The sequence below is a fragment of the Thamnophis sirtalis genome, unplaced genomic scaffold (genome assembly GCF_051295495.1).
Source record: "Thamnophis sirtalis isolate CommonGarterSnake01/CBP01778 unplaced genomic scaffold, rThaSir2_p1.2 scaffold_4, whole genome shotgun sequence".
Classification (NCBI taxonomy): domain Eukaryota; kingdom Metazoa; phylum Chordata; class Lepidosauria; order Squamata; family Natricidae; genus Thamnophis; species Thamnophis sirtalis.
Window position 1 is genome coordinate 22460549 of NW_028261384.1, and position 25925 is coordinate 22486473.

Below are 25925 nucleotides of genomic sequence, written 5' to 3' on the forward strand. Positions count from 1 at the left end.
CAAACTCAAAAAATCTTGTGTTTCTCTTACTTTCCTCTTAGTTCACTCCAAATCTTCTATTCGGGTCTAGTGAAATCTCATTATACTGAAATATTTAAATAATTTGTCTCCCATTTGTTCTCCATGAAAAATTTGAGCAAATTTTGAAAAGCTGTTCCTTTTTCAGAATTTATTTAATTGTTTAATTAGCATTAGTTAAGTTTATCAGCAAACACCTTGCTTCCATAAAATGCTGACTGAAGGTTAGTAAACAGGGAGTATGCCTGACTTTAATTAGCCGGGAGTAGAAAGCACTATATAGAAGGCCTCTCCCAAGAGACGAATGTCTGCTGATCAAGAATTGTTGCCACAAGTCAAAGAAAGCTCATCACCTGACATAGGAGGGGCTTTATGCTGGTGCTCTGATGTGCTTCCCATAGCTTCCTTCACAGAAGTGGCAACAGCATCATTTATCCTTCAACTAGCCATCCATAGACTAGAGGATGCTCTGTAGAGAACCGTCCACGGATTCAAAGAATCAACTACTCCAGTTAGCAGACTGAAAAGAGGCAGCATAAAGTGCTTGACCTAATCCAATTCACGTTCATTATGGCCCGCCATTGAAAGCTGTTTTAATTTACAAAATGATAAGATCAGCCCACCTGTAGATTTTAAAGCTTAGGCAGAATCATAAGGAATCATGATATAAAACAGTTTCATAAACGAGAATCAACGGTAAGCTTTGCCTGTTTAAAAAAAAAGACATTAGTCAAGATAAGTTGCATATCTAATTTAGCCATGACAAAGCTAAGATAATCTATTGCCCTGAGTGCAATATTTCTGAAAATATACCAGTTAGCACACTAGTCTTTGCTGTATAATGCAGGCTTAAAGCTTGAGCAGACTTCTCCAGCACTGCACATACAAATGTATGTGTCTGTCATTCAGGGATGGTTGCATAGGTCTTCTTTTTATATGTCAGCAAATTTTAATGTTCTGACAGGAGGTCCTAAAACAGCAAAGGACAGAGCAAGAAGTTGGATCATCCAATCAGCATGCAAGATGTGCATGTCTACACAATAGGCAGTTGGGATTTGGGAAGTGTTTGCATTGGCCTGCCTGCAGCCCTCTGCAACATACTGCTCACACATCAACCCCTTAACAGTATAGTTATGCAACAATGACTGGACAATTATGAGTAGTCTAAATCAGTCTTTACCAGGGATGTACAGGCAGGGGAGGCAGAGCCTCACCACTGTCATCATGAAAAGAAAAGAAAAATGTAAAAGGAAAAAGGCAAGAGCTGAGGTCAGGCTGAGCTAGTTGCTGCCAGAGTCACCGTGGATGACTCTGCTTAACTGTTTAAAAAAGCCTCTAAAAAGTGTCCTCTACAGGAGGAGGTGGGAGAACAACGTGCCTCATCTAGTCTGACTTTAGGCATTTTATGATCACTCGAGCAGAGTTAAGCAAGAGTTAAAAGCCTAAAAATTCCTGATGTAGGTGAGGCACATACTTTTATTCTAAAGTATAAATGCAATTTCATTTTTAGTTTCCTGAGAAATTTCATCAGGAAAGTTAATTCCGCCAGAGATGAAGGAGAACTTTCCCCCAAATGAAGAGTGAATTGGTTCAATTTCAGCTCCCTCCTCCCCATTTCTGGCACATCCACAGACTGCTAATTGAGCAATTCCCCCAAGATGAGGATAACAGCAGCCTAGTTTGGTGGTCTGTTGCCTTTTACGTGGCTCAGGGCTGTATCATCACCAAGAACAGCAGGATGCTTCCTCCACCACAGCTAGTGGATGAAAATAAACCTCGGTTTATTCTTGAGAAGCTACTTAATCTCATTCAACTAGGTCCATGTACATCTTGTTCTTTAAAGAAAATTTGCACAAAATAGTTTTTTGATGCTGATATTGATGCTGAAAGTTGGTTATAAGTTGGTTATAAGAATCCTTTTCCTGGGCTGTTTTTTACAAATTAATTGAGCTAATGCTAAATTAATGTTTTGTCAGTTGTTTAAATTTAAACCTCAATAATAGCTTGATTGTCTTTGTGCATGATAAAATCTTGGCATGCATAATATTTTAGTTACAGACATGAGTAATAGAAACATAGTGAAAAACCAATGGCATGCGTGGCACAGGTGGCATGCAAAGCCTTCTCTGCGGGCATATGAGCCATCACCCCAGCTGAGCTCCACCACACTTATGTGTGTGCCTCTCACCGGCCAGCTGGTTTTTGGGTCTCTGCCTTACATGGATGGGGGACAGGGCACATGTGGGAGATGCGTGCACATGCATGAGGAAGTAGGGTGCACATGTGGGGATCATGTGCACATACATGGGGTGGAGCATGTGCAGAGGGTTGCACAAGCATGCATGGGGTTTGGGCATGCATGCACAGGGGTGAGCACATGCAGGGGGTTCCGTGTGCTTGCACAGGGTGCATGTGGTGGTTGTGTGCGCATGCTTGGGGCGGGGCACAGGCAGGGGGTTGTGCGCATGCATGTGCAGAACATGGGGTTGCTCATACATTGCATTATGGATGTACACATGCACTTTCGGCACTCGCCCCCGAAAGGGTTAGCCATCAGTGATATAGAAGGTACACAAATCACAACCCAAGTTCAAACCAAGGACCAGTCCTCCTATAAAGTCCCTAGACCCCGTTTTTTCTGTAGTCTACTCCCAAAAAGCAAATCTCTTTGTTCTTAGGAATAAACAGATCTCCTTTCTCCCAGAGTGTCTGGATTATTTGTTCTGGCACACCACAGCATAAGGAAAGAAATTATTCTTCTAAAAGATTTTTTAAAACCCTCTGTATTATAACACCTGACCAAGAATATTTGAAAAAGCTATTTTGAAAAACCATATCAATTGTGGGTTGCCAATTTTTTTACTACCAGTTCGGGCACGCTCGTGACACATCTGCGCATGTGCAGAAATGTCCAGGTGGGTGGGCGGAGCCTCCCATCGCCGCTACTACTGGTTCGCTTGATCTGGGTCGAACCCAGAACAACCCATCTCTGAACAATATATGCAGATGATCTTCAAATAAGGCTAAATTCGAGTAGGGGAATTGTAAAAAATGTATGCCAAATATTAACTTTTAAGAGCAAAGTTTTATTCAGTGTTTTATTTTGCTTATTATGGTTAATATATTGGTTTTAAAGTTGGGGTGGAGTCCCACTGAGGTTAAAGAAGACAGACCCTTCCAAGGTCATTATCCAAGTCAGTCTCTTTCATTCTTGTGGCATCCTCTGGCTACAATGAAAATAAAACTGATTTTGTTGCTTTGTGATAACTACTAAATGATCCTTAAACTTTTTTTTTTTTTTGCAAACTTTTACAAAAGGAGCTCCTTTTGTCTATAACCTTTGATGATTGATAATTTTTTTTCTCTACCACTGAAGTTAAGAATATGAATTACAGGGAAATACAACAACTCCCCCACCCATTTGAAACCTCCTTATCAAAATCTTGCCCTATCCGTGTCATGATGTTCCCTTACAATTGGCAAGACAGAAAAGATATGGAACAATGAATTCCGCTGGTACAAAATAAATGTAACTTTATTGCTTTTTCATACTCATATCTTTAGATTCTGTGGTTTATTGTTGTTGAAATAAAACAACAAGAAAAATTGCATCTTATTCTGCTTTGAATTTTGAATGAGCAGCAGGATAACATAAACATATAAATAAATAATTGACAAATTGATAAAAAGTCAGAATACGAACCTCTGATGTCTAACTACTTCTGAACTAGAAATAAATTTGCAGTTCACAAGCAGCCAGCAGATGGCAGTCTCAAGTAACCTAAGCAGTCTAAAGCTATGTGGGGATTGAAATAAAGTGGGATTTTCAACTGGATTTCTGCCTGAAAAATGAGGAGTCTCATTGACGGTTCTGAAACTAAGCATATGTCATGCTAAAATGAGAGTGAGCAGGTCAAAAAAAAATCCATTGCACCCTGCAGAATCCTGTTTTTAAGTTTGATTTTAATTAATTTGTTCATTTTAAAAGCAGACTAGAAAAATATACATAAAAATGACACAATAAAAATATGTGGGAAAGTTTATACAGTAACACGAAATACATTTTTAAAAGAGAAAACTATTCAATTTAAAGTGTCCATAGTTATGTCAAAAGCTGTGGTAATATGGTTACAACTATATGATTGAAGTAGGGATTGGGGTCCCTACTTGAGCAATGGGTTAGACTAGAAGACCTCCAAGGTCCCTTCCAATTCTGCTACTTTGTTAAAATCTTAAACTTTTTTGATACCTTCTTTGCAAACATCCCTGATGCTACTGGATTGTGATTTTCTCTGGCAGAAGCATCTCATTTAGATGTAGCAACTTGAGTTAAAACATGTATGCAGATAGTTTCATTATAGTTTAGCACTATTATATTTAACTTATTAAAATCAAAATTTAGGTTAGCTGTGAGAACAATATCTATGTACCACTAAAACTCTTTGTAACTGTTAACAGGGTAAAATAGTACAGCGTAGGGCAACAATTCTTCAACCAAAGTGCCTCAAATGGGCTAATTTACAGAAGGCCAACCAAAGTCTAGGACACATGACTCATGTGGAACCAAACATTGTCAAATTTCATCAAACATTTTATGAAATAAAAATAAAATATATTTTATGACTTAATAAAAATGTCATAAAATAAGTCCACAGGTGTTGTTTGATTGTGCTATATAATTCAATTCAATTCTTTCAAGGCAGATAAATCTCTGAAAATTTTCCTCAATTTAAGAATTAGAACACTAAAACATTTGCCATTATTGAAGCATCTGGCAAGGAAAAAAGTCTGAAAGGATGAGTCAACTGGTCAAGAATTGTGTAGTACAATAATAAAAATAAACAAGAGTTAAAATAATTAAAAATAATTAAACAAATTTACTTGGACTTCAATTTTACTTGGAATACTGTTACTAAGTAATGATTCCAATAGCAAAAGTCCTTGAGTATAGGCCCCACAAAGTAGTCCATAAGACTATGCAGTAGTTTTTAAATCAAGATGTTTTGTGTCCCAACAGTGACACATGCATTATAATATCATTATACAAAGAATGCTACTTAGTTCTCATAACACGTTCAAAATGAATATACCATATATATTGCACCATTTGCAACATAATGCACTGTTTGCTAGCTTTTATTCCCACTTCCCCTTTGCAGAAACTCATTACATTACATATTAAACATGGAATACTGGAAGTATTCATTTATTTCTGCAAAGCCTATCAGGGAATAATGTGAACTAATTAATATAGTTTTATAGAAGCAGATTGGGAGAGCATAAAAGGGACTATTAAAGATCAAGCAGTTGTTTTTTTTTTCCTTGAGCAGAAAACACCACAAATTGTGATCACCATTATTATTATTACAACTAGCAATAGGACTGTGACATATATTCCAGCATTATTGACTATGTAAATCAGTTCCTTTCAGAGACTTTTGCTCAGAGGCATTTGCTCAGATTAAAGCCATTATTGTCTGGTTTAAGTTGCATTCCCCTTGATTTGATCATAGGAAAAGGGAATTTTCTTTTATATAGTACAACTTGGCCATCCACAGTCAGAAGGTTATTTCCACTTATAAAATGTCCTACTCCTTGGTGACAATATGAAGCTATTAATTGGAGTAATGATCTCGATTAAATAATTACAAATTTAACCCTGGATTCATTAGGAATATTTTGCTACAGTTAAAATTGCTGAAATTGTTTGAGACAACCTCATTCTGAGATCAACTGAAGATTTAATAAACAGATGCAAATTTCAGGTTTGTAAATTTATTCTGTGAATTTTTAAAAATATTTCTTCAATATTTGTTTGGATTCTAACCACCACACTTACCACTTCAGGTGGTAAGGTTTATTTTTATGTAAGTTACAGCTTACATAAAAATCTATCTTTCTCCTAGACAAAGACTTTATTATTAGAATCAGTCTGCACAATGAGATCATCGCAGTTTAGGAAAGCAGTGGATCAGCTTGGCAAAAATAGGAAAGGAAGATAACCTTCATTTTGATGTAATTCACAGAGCCTCTTCTTATCCTACTGATTAACTATTGCAGTGTAATTGAGTTGGGAATTCTGTCACCTCTCAGGTTTTAAAGATAATTTTATAGGAACATAAGAGCTTTCAGCCCAATGATTCATCGCCATTAGAATTCTGTTTGAAACCATGCAGAACCTGATTCTTCTAGGCAATTTACAAACAAAATGTTTATTAAAGACAGACTTTGTATTTATATTATAATTGCAATGTGTTCTGACTACTTTTTTCTTTGCTGTTAATGGTGGATTCTAAAAGGCAGAATATCCACTACTCTTAATATTTTCACAGTCCTTGACATTGTTGATTGTTGTACCTGTGTCACTAGTTTGATCTTTATATTAATAAATTTTAATCTAATCAGTTTTTGGATGTCAGTATAATGTCATTACATAGCATAGATAATCAAAGTTTCTTGTTCCAATCTAAGTATTTTTAAAAAGTCAACTTATCCACCATAATATTTACAGCAGTTTTCATTTCTCAATCAATAAAAAGCTTTATGAAGTTGACCTACAACTATATTCATTTTCACCGACTCTAAAAGATAGGCCTTAAGGGATGAAAAACACCATCTGCAGCAGGAATCAATGGGTGAAGTCCAGTCCCAATTACCATCAATAACCAAGGGCTACCTGTACATCAGCAGGCTGCTAAGCCAGGTGGCTCACAGAACCATCTTTACTTACAATAATCCAGTGACCTCCATATTTACCTGCCTTTCATGTAATCTTAGAAATTAGCAATTAAGAGATGGAAGAAGACCAGGGTTTTGCTTGAAATCTGCTTGCTTACCTCCAAGAAAAGACCAAAGTCCTTTCCCAGCTGTTCTCTAAATTCAGTATAATGAGGCTTTCCAATGTCTTTTTTGCCATCATGTCTTCTTCTCCACAATTGGCCTCATCTAAACCGTTCCAGCATTCTCTTTCTCTAACGGGCTGGCTGCATCAGATTTGCCCCATAACACAGGGCAGTTCAACTGTCAGGCATTGGCACAGCAATACAAAACATCTCTGGGGGGGCTTAAAATGGCCTATGTTGCACTGCTGCTTTGCAATTTGCACTGACTGCCAGTTTGCTTCTGGGTTTAGTTCAAGAGGGATGCGATGGCTCAGTGAAGAGGGATGCAGAGGCTAAGTGGTTAAGACACTGAGCTTGTCAATCAGAAAGATTGGCAGTTCGGTGGTTCGAATCTCTAGCGTCACATAACAGAGTGAGCTCCCATTACTTGTCCCAGCTTCTGCCAACTTAGCAGTTCAAAAGCAAGTAAAAAATGCAAGTAAAAAAAAAATAGGAACCACCTTTGGTGGGAAGGTAACAGTGTTCTGTGCGCCTTCGGTGTTTAGTCATGACCACAGAGATATATTAGGACAGCGCTCGCTCTTCAGCTTTGAAATGGAGATGAGCACCGCCCCCTAGAGTTGGGAATGACTAGTACATATGTGTGATGGGAACATTTACCTATAGTTCAAGAGGTTACTTATAACCTTGAAAGCCTTCCGTGGCTTAGATCCAGCTTACTTGATGAATTGCCTCATCCCGCTAAGACAGGCCTGTTCTATTATGTGGGCAGGGGAACCCTGCTCCAGATCCCATTCGTCAAGGAACTCTGGCTGGCGAGATCAAGGAGAGGAGCCTTTTTTCCCCCCCATAATGCCTTCCCTTTTGAACCTCTTACTCCCTGGGGTGAGGTCTGTCCCTACCCTCCTTCTGTAAGAGCTTGAAGGCTTGGCTCTGCTGGTAGCCCTTGTGACTCAATGAGGAGAGTGCCATACTAGAGGCGGCTATTAGACTAATATCAGACACCTCCCTCTGTTGCACATCCTTTTTCCTCCCTGCCCATTCTTTTTAATTCAGATTGCTGTATTGTTTATTTTTTATTGTTTCATTGTGTTGCTATTGTTATGTTTTAATAATTTTACATTCCACTGTTGTAAGCTGCTTAGAGTAGCCCTCATGGCAAGATGAATGGCAAATGAATTTAATACATAAATTGGAGCCGAAAGAGCTGACAGTCCTATGACCGGTCCTGTCCCTGATTGTACAGACAGTGGTACTGACCAGTGCTAGTGGATGGTTCTAAGGAACAAAAGGATTGCTTCCTGAAATAACAAGAACCTTTGCGCACTGTCTTCTTAGTGACAGACGACATGACTTTCTTTTTGTCCTTGTTTTCGACTAGGACAGGTTCTAGGGCCCTCCCGAAAAGCTTCCCTCCCTTAAAGGGGGCAGAGGCCAACTTCCACTTGGACCTCATGTCTACGTTCCAGTGATGAAGCCACAAGAGCCACTTGGTGGTGACATTAGAGGCCAGAGCCTTGGAAGCAATTGGCAGAGTTGAGGGTGGCATCCACAGTGTATTCAGCTGCCGTTAAAACCTTATTAAACTCCTGCCTCAATTTGGTGCCCCCTGCCGGAAGCTTAGCAGAAATCTGTCTGAGCCAAAGGAGAGAGGCCCTGGACATAAAGGATGCTGAAGTGGCTGTCTTGATGGCCCATCAAGTCAGCCACCTAATGGGTCTTGTGACAAGCCTTTTCATATCTCTTATCCTCTGCTTTCAAGCCCTCTAATAGGTCAGGAGGTAAAACTGAGGAATATGTAAGGGCCTGTATCGGAGGATTTACCAGAGGCAATTTTAACAATTCCTCCAGGGAAGCATCCACCATAGAGCTTTTTATCACTGCTACCAGGCGTGGCTAGAGTGCCCGGTTGAACCCACTGGCTCTGCACTATGTTCAAAAACAATTTAGAAACTGGCACAATCTCCTGGGGAACTACCAATTCCTCAAAGAGACCTTCACTAGAGTTTGACAGGTCTACTGTCACCTGATCGGTGGCAGTTACTCCCATACGGGTGGCCGCTTCGGCCTTGTTCAAGATTGTCTTGAATGAAACATGTTTAAACAACCCAGTGAAGGCTGGTTTATCCGTGACTGCTCCCTCGTCCCCTGAGAACTCCTGCTCTGGAAGGACTTCCTCATCTACAGCTGAATCCTTGCTGTCCAACGAGGAATGGGGAGAGGCGGATCCCTGGAGAGCCTCTGAAAGGGCTGCCTTAGAGGAAGAAGACCTGGCCCTGCAATGTTGCTTGGCATGTTGCTTGAGACCCTTTGCAATACCCTGGGATATGGCCTTGGTGATAACCTCCTGCATTTCCGAGGAGAGGGCCGGCCCTTGGTCTTCCACAGGCCACCTACGCTTAGTTGCCCGGCAGGGCAGAGGATGTTGTGGAGCCAGTGATAGAACTGGAGGGGAATCCTCTGCTTCCAAGGAGCACTGAACCAAATCAGCATTCTCACCCATGGATGGCCTAGGGGAGTTGGCTGAGTCAGAGTAGTCATCCAATGAAAATTCCTGGCCCTCATCCTCACTATCTGACTGTGGTGGGTCCTGATAAGTAGGAGCTGGGGCATCTGGCAATTCCTCTGCAGGAATTGGAGAACTAGCCACCAATTGTTGCTTGGCTAGATCAAGTTGTTTCTCTGGTGCTCTTTGGCTCCTGGGGGCAACTTGATCTTGGGACTTTGATCTTTTCTTTCCCCCTGCCTGTCTGTGTTTGTTGATGGCCTCTGAGGCTGCTTTGCTAGCCTGTCTGGTAAGGCTCCTGCTGCTACAGCGCCCTGGCTGCATTGCCTTCTGATTATTGTCTGCCATTGTGTTGTGGGCAGGTATATTCTGGTCACCACTTGCCACCTGGAACAGTTGGAGTAGCTGCAGCTGCTGGATCCCAAGTGGGGAGGTCGCTGGCTGAGATTATTCTTAAGGATGCCTCCACGAGGGAATCTCTGGCACTGGATCAGATCCTCCAAGTGCCTGCAGATTGAACAGCTAGAGAGAGGCCTCAGGTAAGGACCAACACCTCGCTGTTATTTAGCAATTGCCATTTAGTGGGGAGGGCACCTGCCGCCGACTTGCCGGACAGAGAAGTCACACTGCCACCACTGTCCAAGGCCTGCTCCAAAGTGCAAGGAAAAACGCGGCAAAATTACAAAACAAAATGGCCACCGGAAGTTTTCCCTCATTCAAAATGGCCACTGCAACTACTACTACTGGCAAAAAGTGGTGCGAAATTCAAGTCAGAAGAAGCGATGGCATGAACGGTTGGTCCTCGTACCACTGACCTTTGCGCCGAATGCTTAATAAAAGGCCATGATGCGCCAGCTGGGTCCTCACACCACTGTCATGCCAAAACACTGAAACGAGCGCTAGTGGCTGTGCCCCCTATCCGCTGACTGTTGCACCATACAAAAAGCGAACGCAGCGGCTCCCAAGGCGGCTCGTATCGCCCAGTGTCAGAGAAGCCCCATGCGCCCGGAGAAGTCCGGAACAAGCGCCAGCAACAAGCAGAAGCCAGGGAAATAAAAGCAACTTTAGTAGACCTTATTTCTTTGCAGGATGGAAAAACATTTTTTCTGGTTGGAAAGTCCAAGTAAGGGTTAAATTTTTATTGATATACTGGAACCACTGAAAACGTGTTCAGTTCAACTGAACTGAAAAATCTGGAGAGCCGGAAGAGGAGGCGTGGCTAAAGATCTTTCAATTCAGTCCAGGGCAGTCAGACAGAATTTAACCCATGCTTGGACTCTCCAAGCAGCGTACAGAAAAACTCAGCAAATGCCCACTTAGCAACAGACATTTTGAGCTCGTCAAAGATTATTAGATCAGATGGCTAGTTTACGCTATAATCTTTCAATTTTCAGCTCGTTACTTTGTGACCTTCCTACATTCATTGTCTTCTATTTTATTATTCCGCTATGACCTGATTAATTATCCACATTTTCTTCTTTTAAGACACGGTGAAATCTAGTGTTGTGAGCCAAAATTTCATCAGTTTGTACTCAGAAATCTGGTGTTGAGGCAATCTCTATTGGTTGCTCTCAGTATTGTAAGGTGAAATGTGTGCATATTTTACACTATGCCATCCAAGGTCAGTCATGAGAGGGGAGGCCATATAAATTTAATGAATAAATAAAATAAAAAATTATTGTGTAGGGAATAGTGTATGCAACAAAATCTGAAGCAAAATATTCTATCCAGTTTTAATTCTTTGCTTTTGCAGGAACATACATAGGAAACTTGCTAGTTAGTTATTCTCACCATTTCAAAGCTTAACAAGGTTTCATGAAAGAGAAAATGCGTTAGAAGTTACAGGATTCCATAGAACCTAAATACTGGCAATGTGAAATTTATTTAACAATTCAATCTTAAATTGTAAAGTCTCCATATTATGTTATGAACAAGTAGCAGCAACAAAGTAGCAGAAATTCTCACAAAAAAGATTTATGGAAATTCAAGCTATTAAAAAATTACACATTTTGCTTAACTCTCAAATTTATTTACAGATTTAAAATATGTTTTATACACCTCAATTTACATATGAGGGCAACCAGAGTAAAAGCAGTTTTACAATAAGAGGAAAACTTTAAAAAGCACTTTGCATAATTAAAATATATGATTTCCCAAGTGTGCTAAACATGCTGCATTTGCACATCTTTTACTGTTTATTGCTAAAAAAAGTATATATTTGTAATGGAACAGCATAGCAGTTTGGAATTCCAATAATGAAATGAACTTGAGGTTCTTCCAAGTTTACTATATGGAAAAAGCAGAAAAGAGTTCCATTGAAATACTGGGATTGCTGAAAGAAAATTAATTATCTACAAATTCAAATGAAACTGGACTATCAACAAGGCACCAAAATGCCTCATGTCATAATTCAAATTTAAATTCTTTGCTAAACTTGTTTTATTTTCTCACTGACAGAAATGACTTTCCTTTTTAAAATTAGTGTAGGGCTTTAAATTGTGGAGAGCCATCTGTTAAACATTTAACTCCTTTTTTAAAATTAGTGTAGGGCTTTAAATTGTGGAGAGCCATATATTAAACATTTAACTCCTTTTTAAAATTAGTATAGGACTTAAAATTGTTGAGAGCATCTATTATACACTTAAAAACCCCTACAAAACAGTTTAATTATTATTAGCTATTCTCAATTGCTCTAGTCAATCCTACCTTAATCTCAGTTTTTAGAACATATTTTAATCATCACTCAATATCTGAATGGCATGTGCTTATAAAATAAGTTAAAATTTTTGAAATCAAAAATTATATTTTTATTTTAAAAAGGGCCACCAAATACACAATGACAGACTCAAATTTCCATAACTATTCTCTATTTAAAAAGTTTAACAGGGGCACTAAAATCACACCTCCATAAAACTGAAAACATTTCCCCAACACTAGAGGTGACAATACAATTTTTCCAATTGTAACAAATATTACTGTCCAGTGAACTCTTGTTCACTCATTCTGAAATTCTATCTTCCAGATAGATGAACCTTATTATTTTTGTGCCTATTAAGAGTTCAAACTCCTTATCTCACATTGAAAGTCAACTGGAGGACAGAGCACTGTCCTTAAGTTCCTGTATTATAAATTATGAATGAAGGCTTTTTAAATTTTGGTTTAGAAACAGAAGTCTTATTTTCCTGTATGTTCTGCAATTTCAAATGCTCCAATTAGCAGCTATCAGTTCTTTGTCCTATCCATTTGAACAAGCTAGCAGTGAAATATATAAATTCAGTGTTTTGTTTCGGTAGAACCTCTGACAAATTACTTTTATAACCTTGCTTCTAAGAAAAAACAAAATTAAATATAGGTAGTCCTTGCTTACTGATTGCCTTGTTTGGCAACTACTTGAAGTTACTGTAGGTAGAAGAAAAATAGCTTTGCAACCAATCCTCGCATTTACAACGGTTCCAGTATCTCATGGCCATGTGGCCATTATTTGCAAGCTTCACAACTGACTTTCAACCAGCTGAATTAATGGAGAACATGGAAGTGAAATTGCAATAGATCACATGATGTCTCACTTAATAAAAGCAGTGAATGTCAGGCACGAAGAATCAGGATTATTCATAAAGTTGCAGCATAGAAGATTTAGTCCAACTTATAGAAAAGAACCTGATCAACTAAGATCAGCACTAAATTAGTGCTACCACAGAATTCTAGAAGGGCTGGACTTGGATCTCTTGTGGCAAAGCAAGGATTTTAAACTTCTGACGTGTTTAACTCCACCTCAACTGTAATCAGTAAGCAAGGACTACTTGCAACGGGAACAAAAGCTCACAAGACAAGTTGTTTAACTTTAAGAAATATGATTATTAGCACACATACATCCAGCAGGAAAGAAAGTTACATCATATAAAGTGGCCACTACTTTGACTGACAGCTTGACAAGAAGTTATCTCACTTCAAGTTTTTTGCCTTCTAAAACGATCTGAATTTCTTTGGCATCCAAGGTCTCGTAGGTTAATAAAGCTTCTGCTAAATTCTTGTGTTCTTTTGCATGGGCCTTCAAGATACTCTTTGCCCGTTCATATGATTCCTAGCACAAAAAAGTTAAATTAAGAAAGATACCAACAAACACTGCAAATGAAATAAAACCTAAGATTATCTACTAACATTATTTATAATTAATCTAAAAACATTTGTAGCTCCTTCAAATACACGTCATAAAAATACATCAGATCCTCTTTGAAGTATATATCAACACAATCAAGAAATACAAGGAATAGAATAAGACGTATAAAGTATAAATATCCATAAAAATAATTTTAAAAACTAGCAAAGAAACAAGCAAATTCAATAATTATATTTTTGGAGTACAAGATGCACCTTTTTCCCTCAAAAAAGGGGCTGAAAATCTGGGAGCATCTTATACACTGAATACATTTTTTGCCTCCCGAAACTCCACCCCAAAATGGCCATGCAGAGCCTGTAGAAGGCTTTCAGAGAGCTCCTGGGGGCTGGAGAAGGCAGAAATGAGTGGAAAATGGGCCTTTTTTGCTAAATTTTGCCCCCACCCCCGAGTACTCTATAAGCCTTCTAAAGGCTATGCATGCAATTTTTTAAACAAAAAACTGGGCCGTTTTCATTAAAAAAATGAGCTATTTTTTGCTTGTTTGGGGGGGGGGGGGGTTTACCCCTCTAGGAGCACTCTGCAACCTCCCTAAAGGCTATTCATACCTTTAGGGAGGTTGCAGAGAACGGCCCGTTTTCGCGAAAAATGGGAGGTTTGCAGAATGCAAATATATATATTTTTTAATTTGCCTCTTCAAAACCTGGGTGCATCTTACACTCCGGTGCATCTCATACTCCAAAAAATACGGTATGTAATTTTTGAACTTACATAAATAAAATCTCAACTTTACTGAAAGAATTTATAATTTAATTTAAAAGCAATAAATTAAAAATGAAGCAGCCACATAACATACTATTTTAGATCCTTAGCTGATTAATTTTTATAGCAAATCATATTAACATTCAACAAAATTAAGGATCTATTAAATATCCACTTTTGAATCAGAGAATTAAAATGTTTACCTTTAAAAGAGTTCTTATTTCTTGTTCAATTGCAGATTGGGTTTCAGGACTGAAATTTGTTGCCTCTCTAAAGGTCATAACACCAAGCTTATGGAAAAAGGAAATGATTTGAGAGAGAAAAGAAATGCTTATTTATTTAGCATTTTCAAAAAGTCAAACGCAGCATAATTGTTAGAATTTGATCACTACACATCTTGTAATAAATTTAATTTTATCTGAAGAATCTGACCATTGGGTCTTATTAATATTTGACAGCAACACATCATGTCAACTGACTTGTTAATTTAAACAATCCCCCCGGCCCAATACTGCAGTTCCATATTTATGTAAGAGTTTATCTGTGGGATCTTAGTCTTTTGTGTGCCTAGAATTGCACAGTGGTTTTCTGATTAACAACAGATTCCGTTTGCTCCCATCCTATTAGTCCCCATCTTTTAATCAGGTTGTAGAGTGTTTGGATTTTGTATTAACTTATTTATGTTTTAATTTATATTGTTATTATCTTTTTTGATTGCAAGCCGCCCAGAATTATCTTGAAATAAGATGAGCAGCCAATAAACAAACAAATTAGAATAATTAATTAGTTGTACACTTTATAGTACGAAACCCCCATATAATTAATTTTAAAGCGGTTTATGAGTCATCCTTAATAACTTGTTTTCATTTCAGAAATTTTCAAAACTCATGCATTTAAGCCATCTAATTGTAAAATAAATGCAAAAAAGGGGAAGATAACATTACTGAGAAGTTCAACAATGTCTATTTTTATTTCATCCTAGCTTAAGTATCCAGTCTGATATGCTGCAAGTAAAATGGGTCTACCAGCAATCAAAAGCAGAAGTTTGAGATGGGTGGAAGGCATTAAGTAAATAAATGAGTTGTGACCTGCTTGCTATTTGATTTGAAAGAGCTCATCAGCTGCAACCACAACTTTTTTGATCCTTCCTATCCTTTCAACACATCCACTTCTTCTTCCTCCTAGCATATTCCTGTAAGTGCAGGGTCTGCTTTTCGGATCATTTGCATGGTCAGCTGCGTCTCCAGGGTACAGGTCCTCAGCTTGCATATCTTTGTTGATGAGGTCTTGCTATCTCTGTTTTGGGCGCTTGCGAAGTCACTGGCCATTGACTTCTAGTTGGTAGGCTGCCTTGGCAACAGTGAAAGGTGCTGCTCTCTGAATATACCAGCGGAGTCAGCCTTCTCTCATCTTCTCTATAATTGGTGCCACACCAAAATGTTGTTGAATGGTATTATTTATGATGCGGTCAAGAAGGGAGATGCCGGATATCCAAAAGAGCATGGAGATAGCTTTCTGTCCCTGTTGTTGCTACCCAGCATTCATTGCCATACAGTGCAGCAGGGTGGATGGTTGTCTTGTAAATCTTAGATTTAAGATGGGTTGGCATTCATCTGTTAACCCATTGACTCTTCCTTCATATATCTCTTGTGCAATTTGGTCCACATTCATATTTTTTTTAAGAGCAAATTCCCTCAATGTATTGCTTATGCACTGGTCACTCACTTTTGTATTCAATTCATATTTATTCATCACCTACATATTGTTATTTTTAAGTCATCTTTGTTTCCACCCACAAGCATTCATTAATTGACTCAGGTAGCATGCCTCTCTCTAACTTTCTATCTTCAATCACAATTAGCAATGAAAGCTGCCTATGGCTTGGTATGACCATGGCGGATAATCTGGACTACACATTCTTTATCCTATTAAAAAGCATTAAGTTTTATGTGATCTCCAGAGTTGATACATTTCTCAACAACTTTATCCTAGAAAAGAACATCAGACGATTTAAAATATTGCTTTTATCAGCTATTGGATCTAAATTTATTTTTTTCAGATATTTTAGCAAGAGCACTCGCTGATGGTTATTTTTTATTGATAAATATACTTTGGTAGATTAAAAACATCAGCATTTCAACCAAATTAGATAAGTGCCTGTATGTATCTAGAAATTAAGATTATTGGATGCTTGCATTTATCAACACTGATCTACTCTGCGTTGATTTTCTCCTCCTCCTCCTGCTGTTGCTTTAAATTTGTCAATCTGAGTCTTGCATCTATGGGCTATCTATTGTGCTTATATCTCCACAAATGTGCCTGTTCCTCTAGCATTCTCTTCTTTCATATTTAGTGACTCCTGACTTTGAAACTTGTTGAAATAACTTTGTACTATTTTCCCATGGTATTTAAAAGCAATCTCATGTATTCAGGTTACACTATATTTACTCCATCAGAACAAACTTTATTTTTAATAACTGGAGTGTTTTGTACATTCAATGCATTCGGAAAGTATTCAGATGTCCTTCACTTTTGTCTATTTCGTTATGCTGCATCCTGATTCTAGTTGTTGAAATTCATTTTTTCTCATTAATCTACATTTAGTACCCCACAATGACAAAGTAAAAAAAATACTTTTAGAAATGTCTGTAAATTTATTAAAAAGAAAAAACTGAAATATCACATTGGCATACATATTCAGACCCTTTGCAACATGATGTGAAATTTAGATAAAATGCCTCCCATTTCTTTTGACAGTTGCTGACATGTTTCTACATTTTGATTGGAGTCAATCTGTGGTAAATTGATTGGGCATGATTTGGAAAAGCACACACCTCTTTATAGAAGGCCTCACAGCTAAGAGTGCATACTGTAGCAGAGCAAAAGGTCAAAAGAACTGCCTGCAGAGCTCAGAGACAGGGTTATTGAAAGGAACAGATCTGGTTACAATGAAATTTCAAATGCATAGAAGGTTCCTAAGAACAGTGGCCTCCAAGATTCTCAACTGGACTCTTCCAAGAACTGGTCACCCAATCAAACTTAGCAACTGGCGGAGAAGGGTCTTAGGAAGAGAGGTGACCAACAGCCCACTGGTCACACTGAGATCTTGTGTGGAGATGGGACAAAGTTCCAGAACAACCATCACTGCAGCGCTCCACTGATCTGCGCTTTATGGCTGAGTGGCTAGAGTCTAGACGGAAGCCTCTTGTCAGTGCAAAACATATGAAATGGAGTTTACAAAAAATTACCTGAAGGACTTTCAGACTTTGAGGAACAAGATTTTCTGGTCTGATGAAACCAAGATTGAACTGTATGTCCTCAATTCTAAATGTTATGTCTGAAGGATGTTGTGTCTGCAGGCACCACTCATCGCCTGCTCAGTATCATTCCAATAGTGAAACATGGTGGTGGCAGCATCATCATGCTGTAGGGGTGTTTTTCAGAAGCAGGAACTGGGAGACTGGTCAGAGTTCAGGGAAAGCTGAATGGAGCACATTGCAGGGATACTCTCAATGAAAACCTGTTCCATAGCACTCAGGATCTCAGCCTGGGCCGAAGGTTTACTTTCCAACATGGTAACGATTCTAAGCACACTGTCAAAACAACAGAGTTGTCAACACTATGAATGTCCTAGAGTAGACCAGCCAGAACTTTGACTTGAATCTTATTGAACATCTCTGGAGGGACTTGAAAATGGCTGTTCAATGATGGTCACCATCCAATCTTGACAGGATTGCAAGAAAATTGGCAGAAAAAAACCCAATCTAGGTGCGCAAAGCTTGTTGCATCATACTCAAAAAGATTCAAGGTTTTAATTGTTGCCAAAGGTGCTTCAACAAAGTACTGAATGAAGGATCTGAATATTTATGCCAATGTGATATTTCAGGGTTTTAAAAAAAATAAATTTACAGACTTTTCTAAAATTCTGCTTTCACTTTGTTGCTATAGTCTACTAAGCATAGATTAATGAGAAAAAATGAATTTTAACAAATGTAGAATCAGTATGCAGCGTAGCAAAATTGATAAAAAGTGAAGGAGGTCTAAATATTTTCTGAATGCACTGTATATTTGTGCATCAACGACATGAAAATATTTCACTGCAAATTCATTATAAAGAAGAGTAAACGTAATTGTACCTTGTCACTCATTCCAAATTTGGTCACCATGAGTTGTGCTATCTTAGTAGCATTCTCAAAGTCATTAGAAGAACCTAGGTAATTATAAACAGCATAACGTTAATTCAAAAAGCTAAACTCCTTACATATGAATTATGAAAGTTCTTTTTTTGATTAGGAACGTACAGAGTATTTGAGTAGTCTGTACCTAACTAAAATCTCTGTTATAAGTGCATGAGTGGAATTAAATATGGGTCACACAACTAAATGCATCTATTCCTGGGAGAAATGTTCAAAGAAGAGAATGCAGGAAAAGACCAGGATATATGAATGGGGCCATGAAGAGGGGGGTGAAATACTGGGAAGATTGGAGAATGAGTAGTTATATTATTGTGCTGTGCTGGGACACTGATTACTGAAGGAGGCAAGAAGGAAGGCAGTTGTTGGGATATACCAAATTGAGACATTTGTAACAGCTGAAGAAGAAGGGAAGGCATTTGGAAAAACCACATGAACAGTGATATGTGCCTCATCAGAAGTTGCTGAGAGAAAATCAGGAGTGATGCATACCAGCCTTGCTTTAGTCACTCTGTCAGTTGCATCTAAAAGTAAAGTGATTTGGGTTCTGGTTCAATAAAACTGTACCTGACCCGAAGAACTCTGTACAGGTAGTCTTAGACTTACAACCAGTTACAATCCAAATTTCCACTGCTAAGTGAGACAGTTATTAAATGAGTTTTGCCCCATTTTCTTTCCACAATTGTTAAGGGAATAACTGTAGCTACTAGTTCAATAACTCTTCGTTAAGTGAATCTGGCTTCCCCATTGACTGTCAGAATGTCAGAAGGTTGCAAACAATGATGACATGACCCCAGGGCACTACAACTTCATAAATATGAGCCAGCTGCCAAGCAGCCAAATTTTGATACGTGAACATGGGTATCCTACAATGGTTATAAGTGTGAAAAACGGTCATAAGTCATTTTTCCCCAGTGGTGTTGTAACTAAACAAATGGTTGAAAATTGAAGACTAACTCTATAATCTCAGAGAAATCTGTTTCAATATTAAAATAAAACACATTTTCTCATTTTGTGCCCATCTTAATTTTGACTAACCTGTTGTGATGTGTTCACTGCCAAATATGAGTTCTTCTGCTACTCTTCCCCCCATACTGACATCCATCTGGGCAAGCAACTGAGACCTAGTTTCATTCCATCTGTCACTTTCTGGCAACAAAGAAACCTTTAATACAAAATTACACATTAAGTTGAGCAAAACCAATAAATCAGGTTTAATGGCCACCAGATGATTTGTTCTGCAACGTTTAAGGGTTCTAAGTGCCTAGACACTTTTGAGCCCTCTGCAAGCTTTTCCTGTTTGTAAAATATGCTGTTTTCTCACAGCATATTTTGCAAGTAAGAAATCCATGAAGGGCTCCAAAATATCACTGTCATGGTATATCAAAGGGGTTCGAGAGGAAGCTTTGTCACAGAAAATCAAATGAGATGACCAACTGCCAACATTCTCGCTTATTGTCTTACCTCACCATTTCCTAAGAACCAAATCCAGCACATTTGATAGTGGGACTGGCAAATAGCATGTTTACACAGACTCACAGTACTGAAAAGGAACTAGAAAATACTGCGACTTTAAAGAAATGTGCAAAATAATCAATGTAGTTACAATAGGTAACCCAATAAGAAATAATTCTTTATAAATACAACAATTTACTGTTATTAATAGTTTTCAGTAAGTAAACATTGTTAATATTATCATCCTTGCAGTCCTATAGTATTATACAAAATTGTGCTAAGCTAATTATTGTCCAGCAATATTGAAACTATCAAAACTAATGAAATGCTCTCTCTGAAGCTTACCAATAAAAATCACTATGATCACTTAACATATTTTGCTTTAAATCATAACCAGTTTAAATAACGTGATTTGGTGCCCAATCAACCCAGTTCTTTTAAGACATGGGTGTCAAACGTGTGGCATCACATTGCTGTCACGTGACATTTCGGGATGTTTTTCCCAATCCCAAAGCAGGGGTAGGCGTGGCCTGACCGTGACACATCCGGCTGGCGGATCGCCCATTTGACACCCCTGCTTTAAGGAATATCTTACATTAAAAAAACTATCTTTGTAGTCTTTGGCATCATTAGATCAAGAAGAAATCTCTAAGAATTTCTAAGTTGTAAAATTGTTAAACTCTAGGGCTATACACTATACCAGATTCAAAGAAGAAAAAATGTATATAGCGCAATGATATACTAAGATTTATATAACCCATCAGATTACATACTTCGTGAATCCCTTCAAATTTAAAGCACTGCACAGCCCTATTAAAATCAACAAGGTAAGCAGTGTTTTCTACTGTTCAAAATCTTACATGTCCAAGTGTTGGTCCTCGTGGCATAATTGTGGCTTTATTGATTGGCATAGCATCTTTGGTATAATATGCAATAATTGCATGCCCAGATTCATGATATGCTGTAATTGTTTTATTTTTATCACCAATTTCTACACTTCTACGCTCAGGACCTGAAATTAAAATAAATCAAGAGAACTTTAACAACCTTTCAATTACAGTATATTGACAAAAACTTAACAGTATCTCCCTTTCAGGATTTTAGTGAATCATGTTGTCTTTATTCCCTTTCCTCTTACTATCTGCCCCCTGTCCCTTTACCAATAAGTATTCCATTAACAATGAATATACTTAGTCTGCTTTTTTTCTACTCCCTTCCACCGTTTCATTTTTTTCTAAGGTAGTCTACATTTCTATAAATCTCAGATCTATTTATCATGTATAAAAACGTCCATTTTGTATATGATTGATACTGATGATCAGAACTCAAAGATTTGTGTTCACTCTGGATTTGCTGGAGGTTTATTACATTTCAGAGGCTTCACAGTTGCATTTCAGGCTAGGTTCATTTTTGGACTGCAGGTATATTATGAATCAAAGGTGGCAATGGACAAACATATGACAGTCTTTTTGTTATAGACAGTATTCACATAAGATATTTATAACAATGATAATAAGAAACAGTGCAGGTATGTTAGGTTACTTCCAATTTCTCCCTACCAGGGGCTTTCCCCCTCAACTTCTCCTACTTCCTCTCCCTTCCTGCCTCCCTCTTCCCTTTTCTGGGCTTGATAAGAGAGAGAAAAAGAAAAAAAAGTGTGGAGTGTGCTCAGCGCTGCTTGACTTTTCTCTAGATCAGACAAAACATCCTCCATTTCTATGCTAGGGGGAGAACCATTTTTAGGGTTCTGTTAAACCACAGCACATTCTAAATCTCTCCCATATCAATCCTGGCTAGGAGCTCACCAAGCCTCATGACAGCCCAGCTACCATTCAAGGCCAATATGAACTCCATTCCTTGTTCACATCAGAAAAGTAGCACCCATGGCAGGCCACAATATCTATATATGCCATAAAAGTACAGCATAGAAAAGTCTTAAACACAGAGCCTAAACCAAGCCCCCTGGCAACTACCCGGAGGAGAGCCTTCTCGGTGGCTGCTCCGACCCTATGGAACGAACTCCCCGTGGAGATTCGTACCCTTACCACCCTCCAGACCTTCCGCATAGCCCTTAAAACCTGGCTGTCCCGACAGGCCTGGGGCTAAAGACTTTAACCCCACCCGAATAGTATGACTGTTGCGCTTTTTAATGATGTATTGTCTCTATGTGTGTATCTTGTTTTGTTCTTCCCTCCCCCTGGATTGTGAGCCGCCCTGAGTCCCCCCAGGGAAAAGGGCGGCATATAAATAAAGTAAAATCCTAAATCCTAAATCCCTTATATTCCCTGCATCTCACTCCCTAAATAGTGTTATTTGTAAGGTCCATTTAATTACACTTATTTCTGAAGCTTATTATATAAATATTATATTGTTAACAGCTGTGGTGTGATTTCCCTGAAAATAAACAATCCAAATAAAGCTTTCTTTTAACTCACGAATGCTATTTAATATATGTAAGAATCTCACGTATCTGTAAAAATTATCCCATACAATGATTCTGTAAATTTTGACATAATATGATCACATGCAATCAACCAAATTTGTGGGGCAAATATAAATAAGTGATTTTAAAATATACTACCTACCCATGACAATTTTGTCCTTTGCAAATTCTAGCTCCTTCATAGTAACCATGTCCTTTTCATCAATTGCTGCTTTTAATGCCGCTTGATTCACAAGGTTTTCCAATTCAGCTCCAGAAAAACCTACTGTCCCTCTGGCAATGATTTCTGGATTAATGGCTGTGCAAACAAAGACACATTTCTGTATTTGTTAATTCAAATTGAGGTTAATATTCAGGCAATATTCAGCACACACAATAAATGTAAAGGTGCCGAGTTCTGCACTGCATACACTATTTATGATAATCCAGCTTTAAGAATTTATCATTTGTATAATCATAATATTTGAATAAGAACTGTGACATGAGAATCAAATAGAATTGTTCAAATGATTGAACAAATTTCTTTCCTTTTCTTAAAAATATACAGCAATTCCTCGGTGCAGCAAGCATTGCATCAGTTTTTAATTCAGTTTTCACTTGATAAAATTTAATTGTAAGGATAGTTATAAAATCTTCAAATAGCAGACCTCTAGCCTTTAACTGAGTATGTTCTATTAAGCACAAATATTCATATTAATGAGAAGATATTGAATCTCAATCAGCATGCATTTCTTATGCAGCCAGCCTGCTAGCAATTCTATGTTTTTATTTCAAAAATGCAGCACTTACACTTATCATATTTTATTTTATTAAGATACCATTTCAAAATTTCTGTTCGTCCCTTGACATCTGGTCTGGGAACTGTAACTTGCATGTCAAAGCGGCCTGGGCGTAACAAAGCACTAAATAGGGAAGGAAAAAAATATTGAGAATGGTAATAATCTTGGTTAATTTTTTATATTAAAATATTTTAAAAGGCAATTTAATAAGAAAAGTTGCTAATACATTTGTATTATTCACATCAGTTTGCACATTCAAGTCAGTTTGCACAATTAAATGCTTTCCACAGAAAATCTCACAATAATTACAAGCACAAGAATCTTTTGGAAGACTACTTAAGAACCAATATTACACAGCTATATTTCAAGTGTACAGGGCGGGGCATAACCTTTTCCTAGGGGGTCACAGCAACACTTGTAATAACAACACAAATAATTCATACACCATTCGAAAGCCCATCAAAAACTGAGTTTATTGACACGATTTAATAGTCAGTATGACCACCATTAGCCCTTCGAACAGCATTCAAACGAGGTGGATAAGAACACAACAAATCTTCAAACAGTTCCGTTCGATTTTCCAGATTTTTCAACACAGTTTCCAAATTCATTCTCAAAGTTTCAACCGAAACAAATTTAACATTTAATAGCTCATTCAATTCAGTTTTTTATGGGCTTTAAAATGAGGTGTCGCGGAAGTTGTAAACTGCTGTCGATCTTGCTGTGACCCCCTAGGAAAAGGTTATGCCCCGCCCTCTGGAAAATCTGGAAAATCGAACGGAACTGTTTGAAGATTTGTTGTGTTCTTATCCACCTCGTTTGAATGCTGTTCGAAGGGCTAATGGTGGTCATACTGACTATTAAATCGTGTCAATAAACTCAGTTTTTGATGGGCTTTCGAATGGTGTATGAATTATTTGTGTTGTTATTACAAGTGTTGCTGTGACCCCCTAGGAAAAGGTTATGCCCCGCCCTGTACTAACTGCATTTAAATCTGTATTATTTTCGGATAAGAACTTGGAATGGTTGCTTCAGCAAAATATAGTTGTTTTCTTAATTACTTAATTATGAAGACAAGTAATATTAGCAGGATTATTAATTGTGCATCCTTATTACTGTCCTAAACTACCAAAGCTATATTTGCACAAATCAAATCATAAAAAGTTGTATTTTATACACATATGCACATGTACACAGACATACTTATCTAGTGCTTCAGGGAAATTTGTTGCGCCAATGATAATGATTCCTTCATTAGATTTAAAGCTTCGAAAGAAAAAAGAAGTAATTAATATACTTACAGTGATATTTCCCTAGTTATTTAGATCTAGCAAATCATATTCTATTCAATGGATTTGCAAAGAATGCTTCATTTATTTTATAGGCAAATCTAGTAGTAGAGGATTTTTTTCCAGTTGACGCCAACACTTCCTTGAGCATATGACTTTGCATCACAGAATAACTATTTTTAATCATATTCACTTCATGCAATAGCAGCCAATACCAGTTGAATTTTAACAAAAGGATAGTTCAACTTTTAAAATGAAAGAAATAGGGAAAAACCTGAAAACTAGTTTTTGAATTCAGGTGTACATGCTTGGAGAATGGTTAGCAATATATTTTTCAGAGCTTGTATGAATATAGGCATTGTTCAATGGGCAAATTTCTCAAGTATCAGAAAGCTGCTTTTCTTATATAAGGTTCAAAATACTTAAGCTGAATTGTTTTTGAAGAATGCATCTTCCTACTTTTCACCCATTTGTGATTTTAATACTACTCCCCCACTTGAATGTCTGCGCTGTTCGCTCTTGAGTAGGCCCTCACCCCAAATCCCCAAAACCTATATATTTAAGTACAGAAGAGTTTATGGATCCTACGGAACAAAATAAATAACTTTTCCTCCTAAGAAGAATAAAAAGATTTCTCAATATTTATGGATCATGTTCACTTCTAGACATATATAAAACATTCCAAATCCAAAATGTTTTGTACAACTTGGTTCAACACCCACTGCTCTTACTAAAATGAAATTAAAATTTTAGTTAGACAAAAAATCAATACTTACCCATCCATTTCAGCAAGGAGCTGGTTTATAGTCTGCTTTGAATAGGGATGCATTGGAGATTCAACTCGTTTGCCACCAACTGAATCTAACTCATCGATGAATATAACACTAGGGGAATTTGCTTTTGCTTCCTCTAAGAAAATAACACGTCAAATTCTTTAGAATCTTTGTCTCCATTGGTTTCCAGTACAAAAGTCAGGAGATTTTTCTGACCATCATTATGCATTTTCTTTATTTACAAAAGCTATTCTCTGAATAACCCCACAAAGGGAGTTATTATATTTTTCCACTTATATTTACAATGGAGACACTGCAAATAGTCTGAAAGATAATTCATTTAAATTTTTGTGATGTTCACTAATATGTTACCCATTTACTAATAAGGAACTGATGCTATTTACTAATAAGATATTGAGGCATTGATGATATTTTCACTAAAGGGATTCAAGGAAAAACCAAAACTTACTAAATAGATTTCTAATACGGCTGGCTCCCACTCCAACAAACATCTCATCAAACTCAGACCCAGAAGCATAATAGAAGGGAACATCAGCTTCTCCTGCCACAGCCCTGGCAAGCAGAGTTTTGCCAGTACCAGGTGGACCTACCAACAAAACACCTAGAAAGATATAAGAATGAAAAGAATATCAAGCTAAACATACAGACTGTATTATTGTCAATACTGGTCCTAAATTCTGTAATTTTTTAATAAGCAACTTTATTACTCAGTAAGAAGTACAAATAGTCC

The 25925-nt window shown here is 37.7% G+C and overlaps 1 protein-coding gene across 3 annotated transcripts in view; it reads right to left on the reverse strand.

The window, feature by feature from the left end:
• Positions 1-11073: 11073 nt before the first annotated feature.
• The window catches only part of YME1L1 (YME1 like 1 ATPase), a 35051-nt gene continuing 20199 nt past the window's right edge, over positions 11074-25925 (reverse strand). The window contains exons 10-20 of one of the 3 annotated variants that reach the window (XR_015696324.1): positions 25644-25796; positions 25178-25310; positions 24316-24378; positions 23123-23235; positions 22476-22631; positions 20751-20902; positions 19474-19600; positions 18379-18452; positions 14446-14532; positions 13237-13447; positions 11074-11652 (exon numbers count right to left, since the gene is read on the reverse strand). Coding sequence is in view for 2 of the 3 variants with exons in the window: in XM_014053204.2 (XP_013908679.2) it covers positions 13304-13447; positions 14446-14532; positions 18379-18452; positions 19474-19600; positions 20751-20902; positions 22476-22631; positions 23123-23235; positions 24316-24378; positions 25178-25310; positions 25644-25796 (1202 nt within the window). In the remaining variant the exon portion in view is untranslated. Of the gene's footprint in view, positions 13448-14445; positions 14533-18378; positions 18453-19473; positions 19601-20750; positions 20903-22475; positions 22632-23122; positions 23236-24315; positions 24379-25177; positions 25311-25643; positions 25797-25925 lie in introns of all 3 variants that reach the window. The other 2 variants (XM_014053214.2, XM_014053204.2) reach the window with 2 other exon arrangements.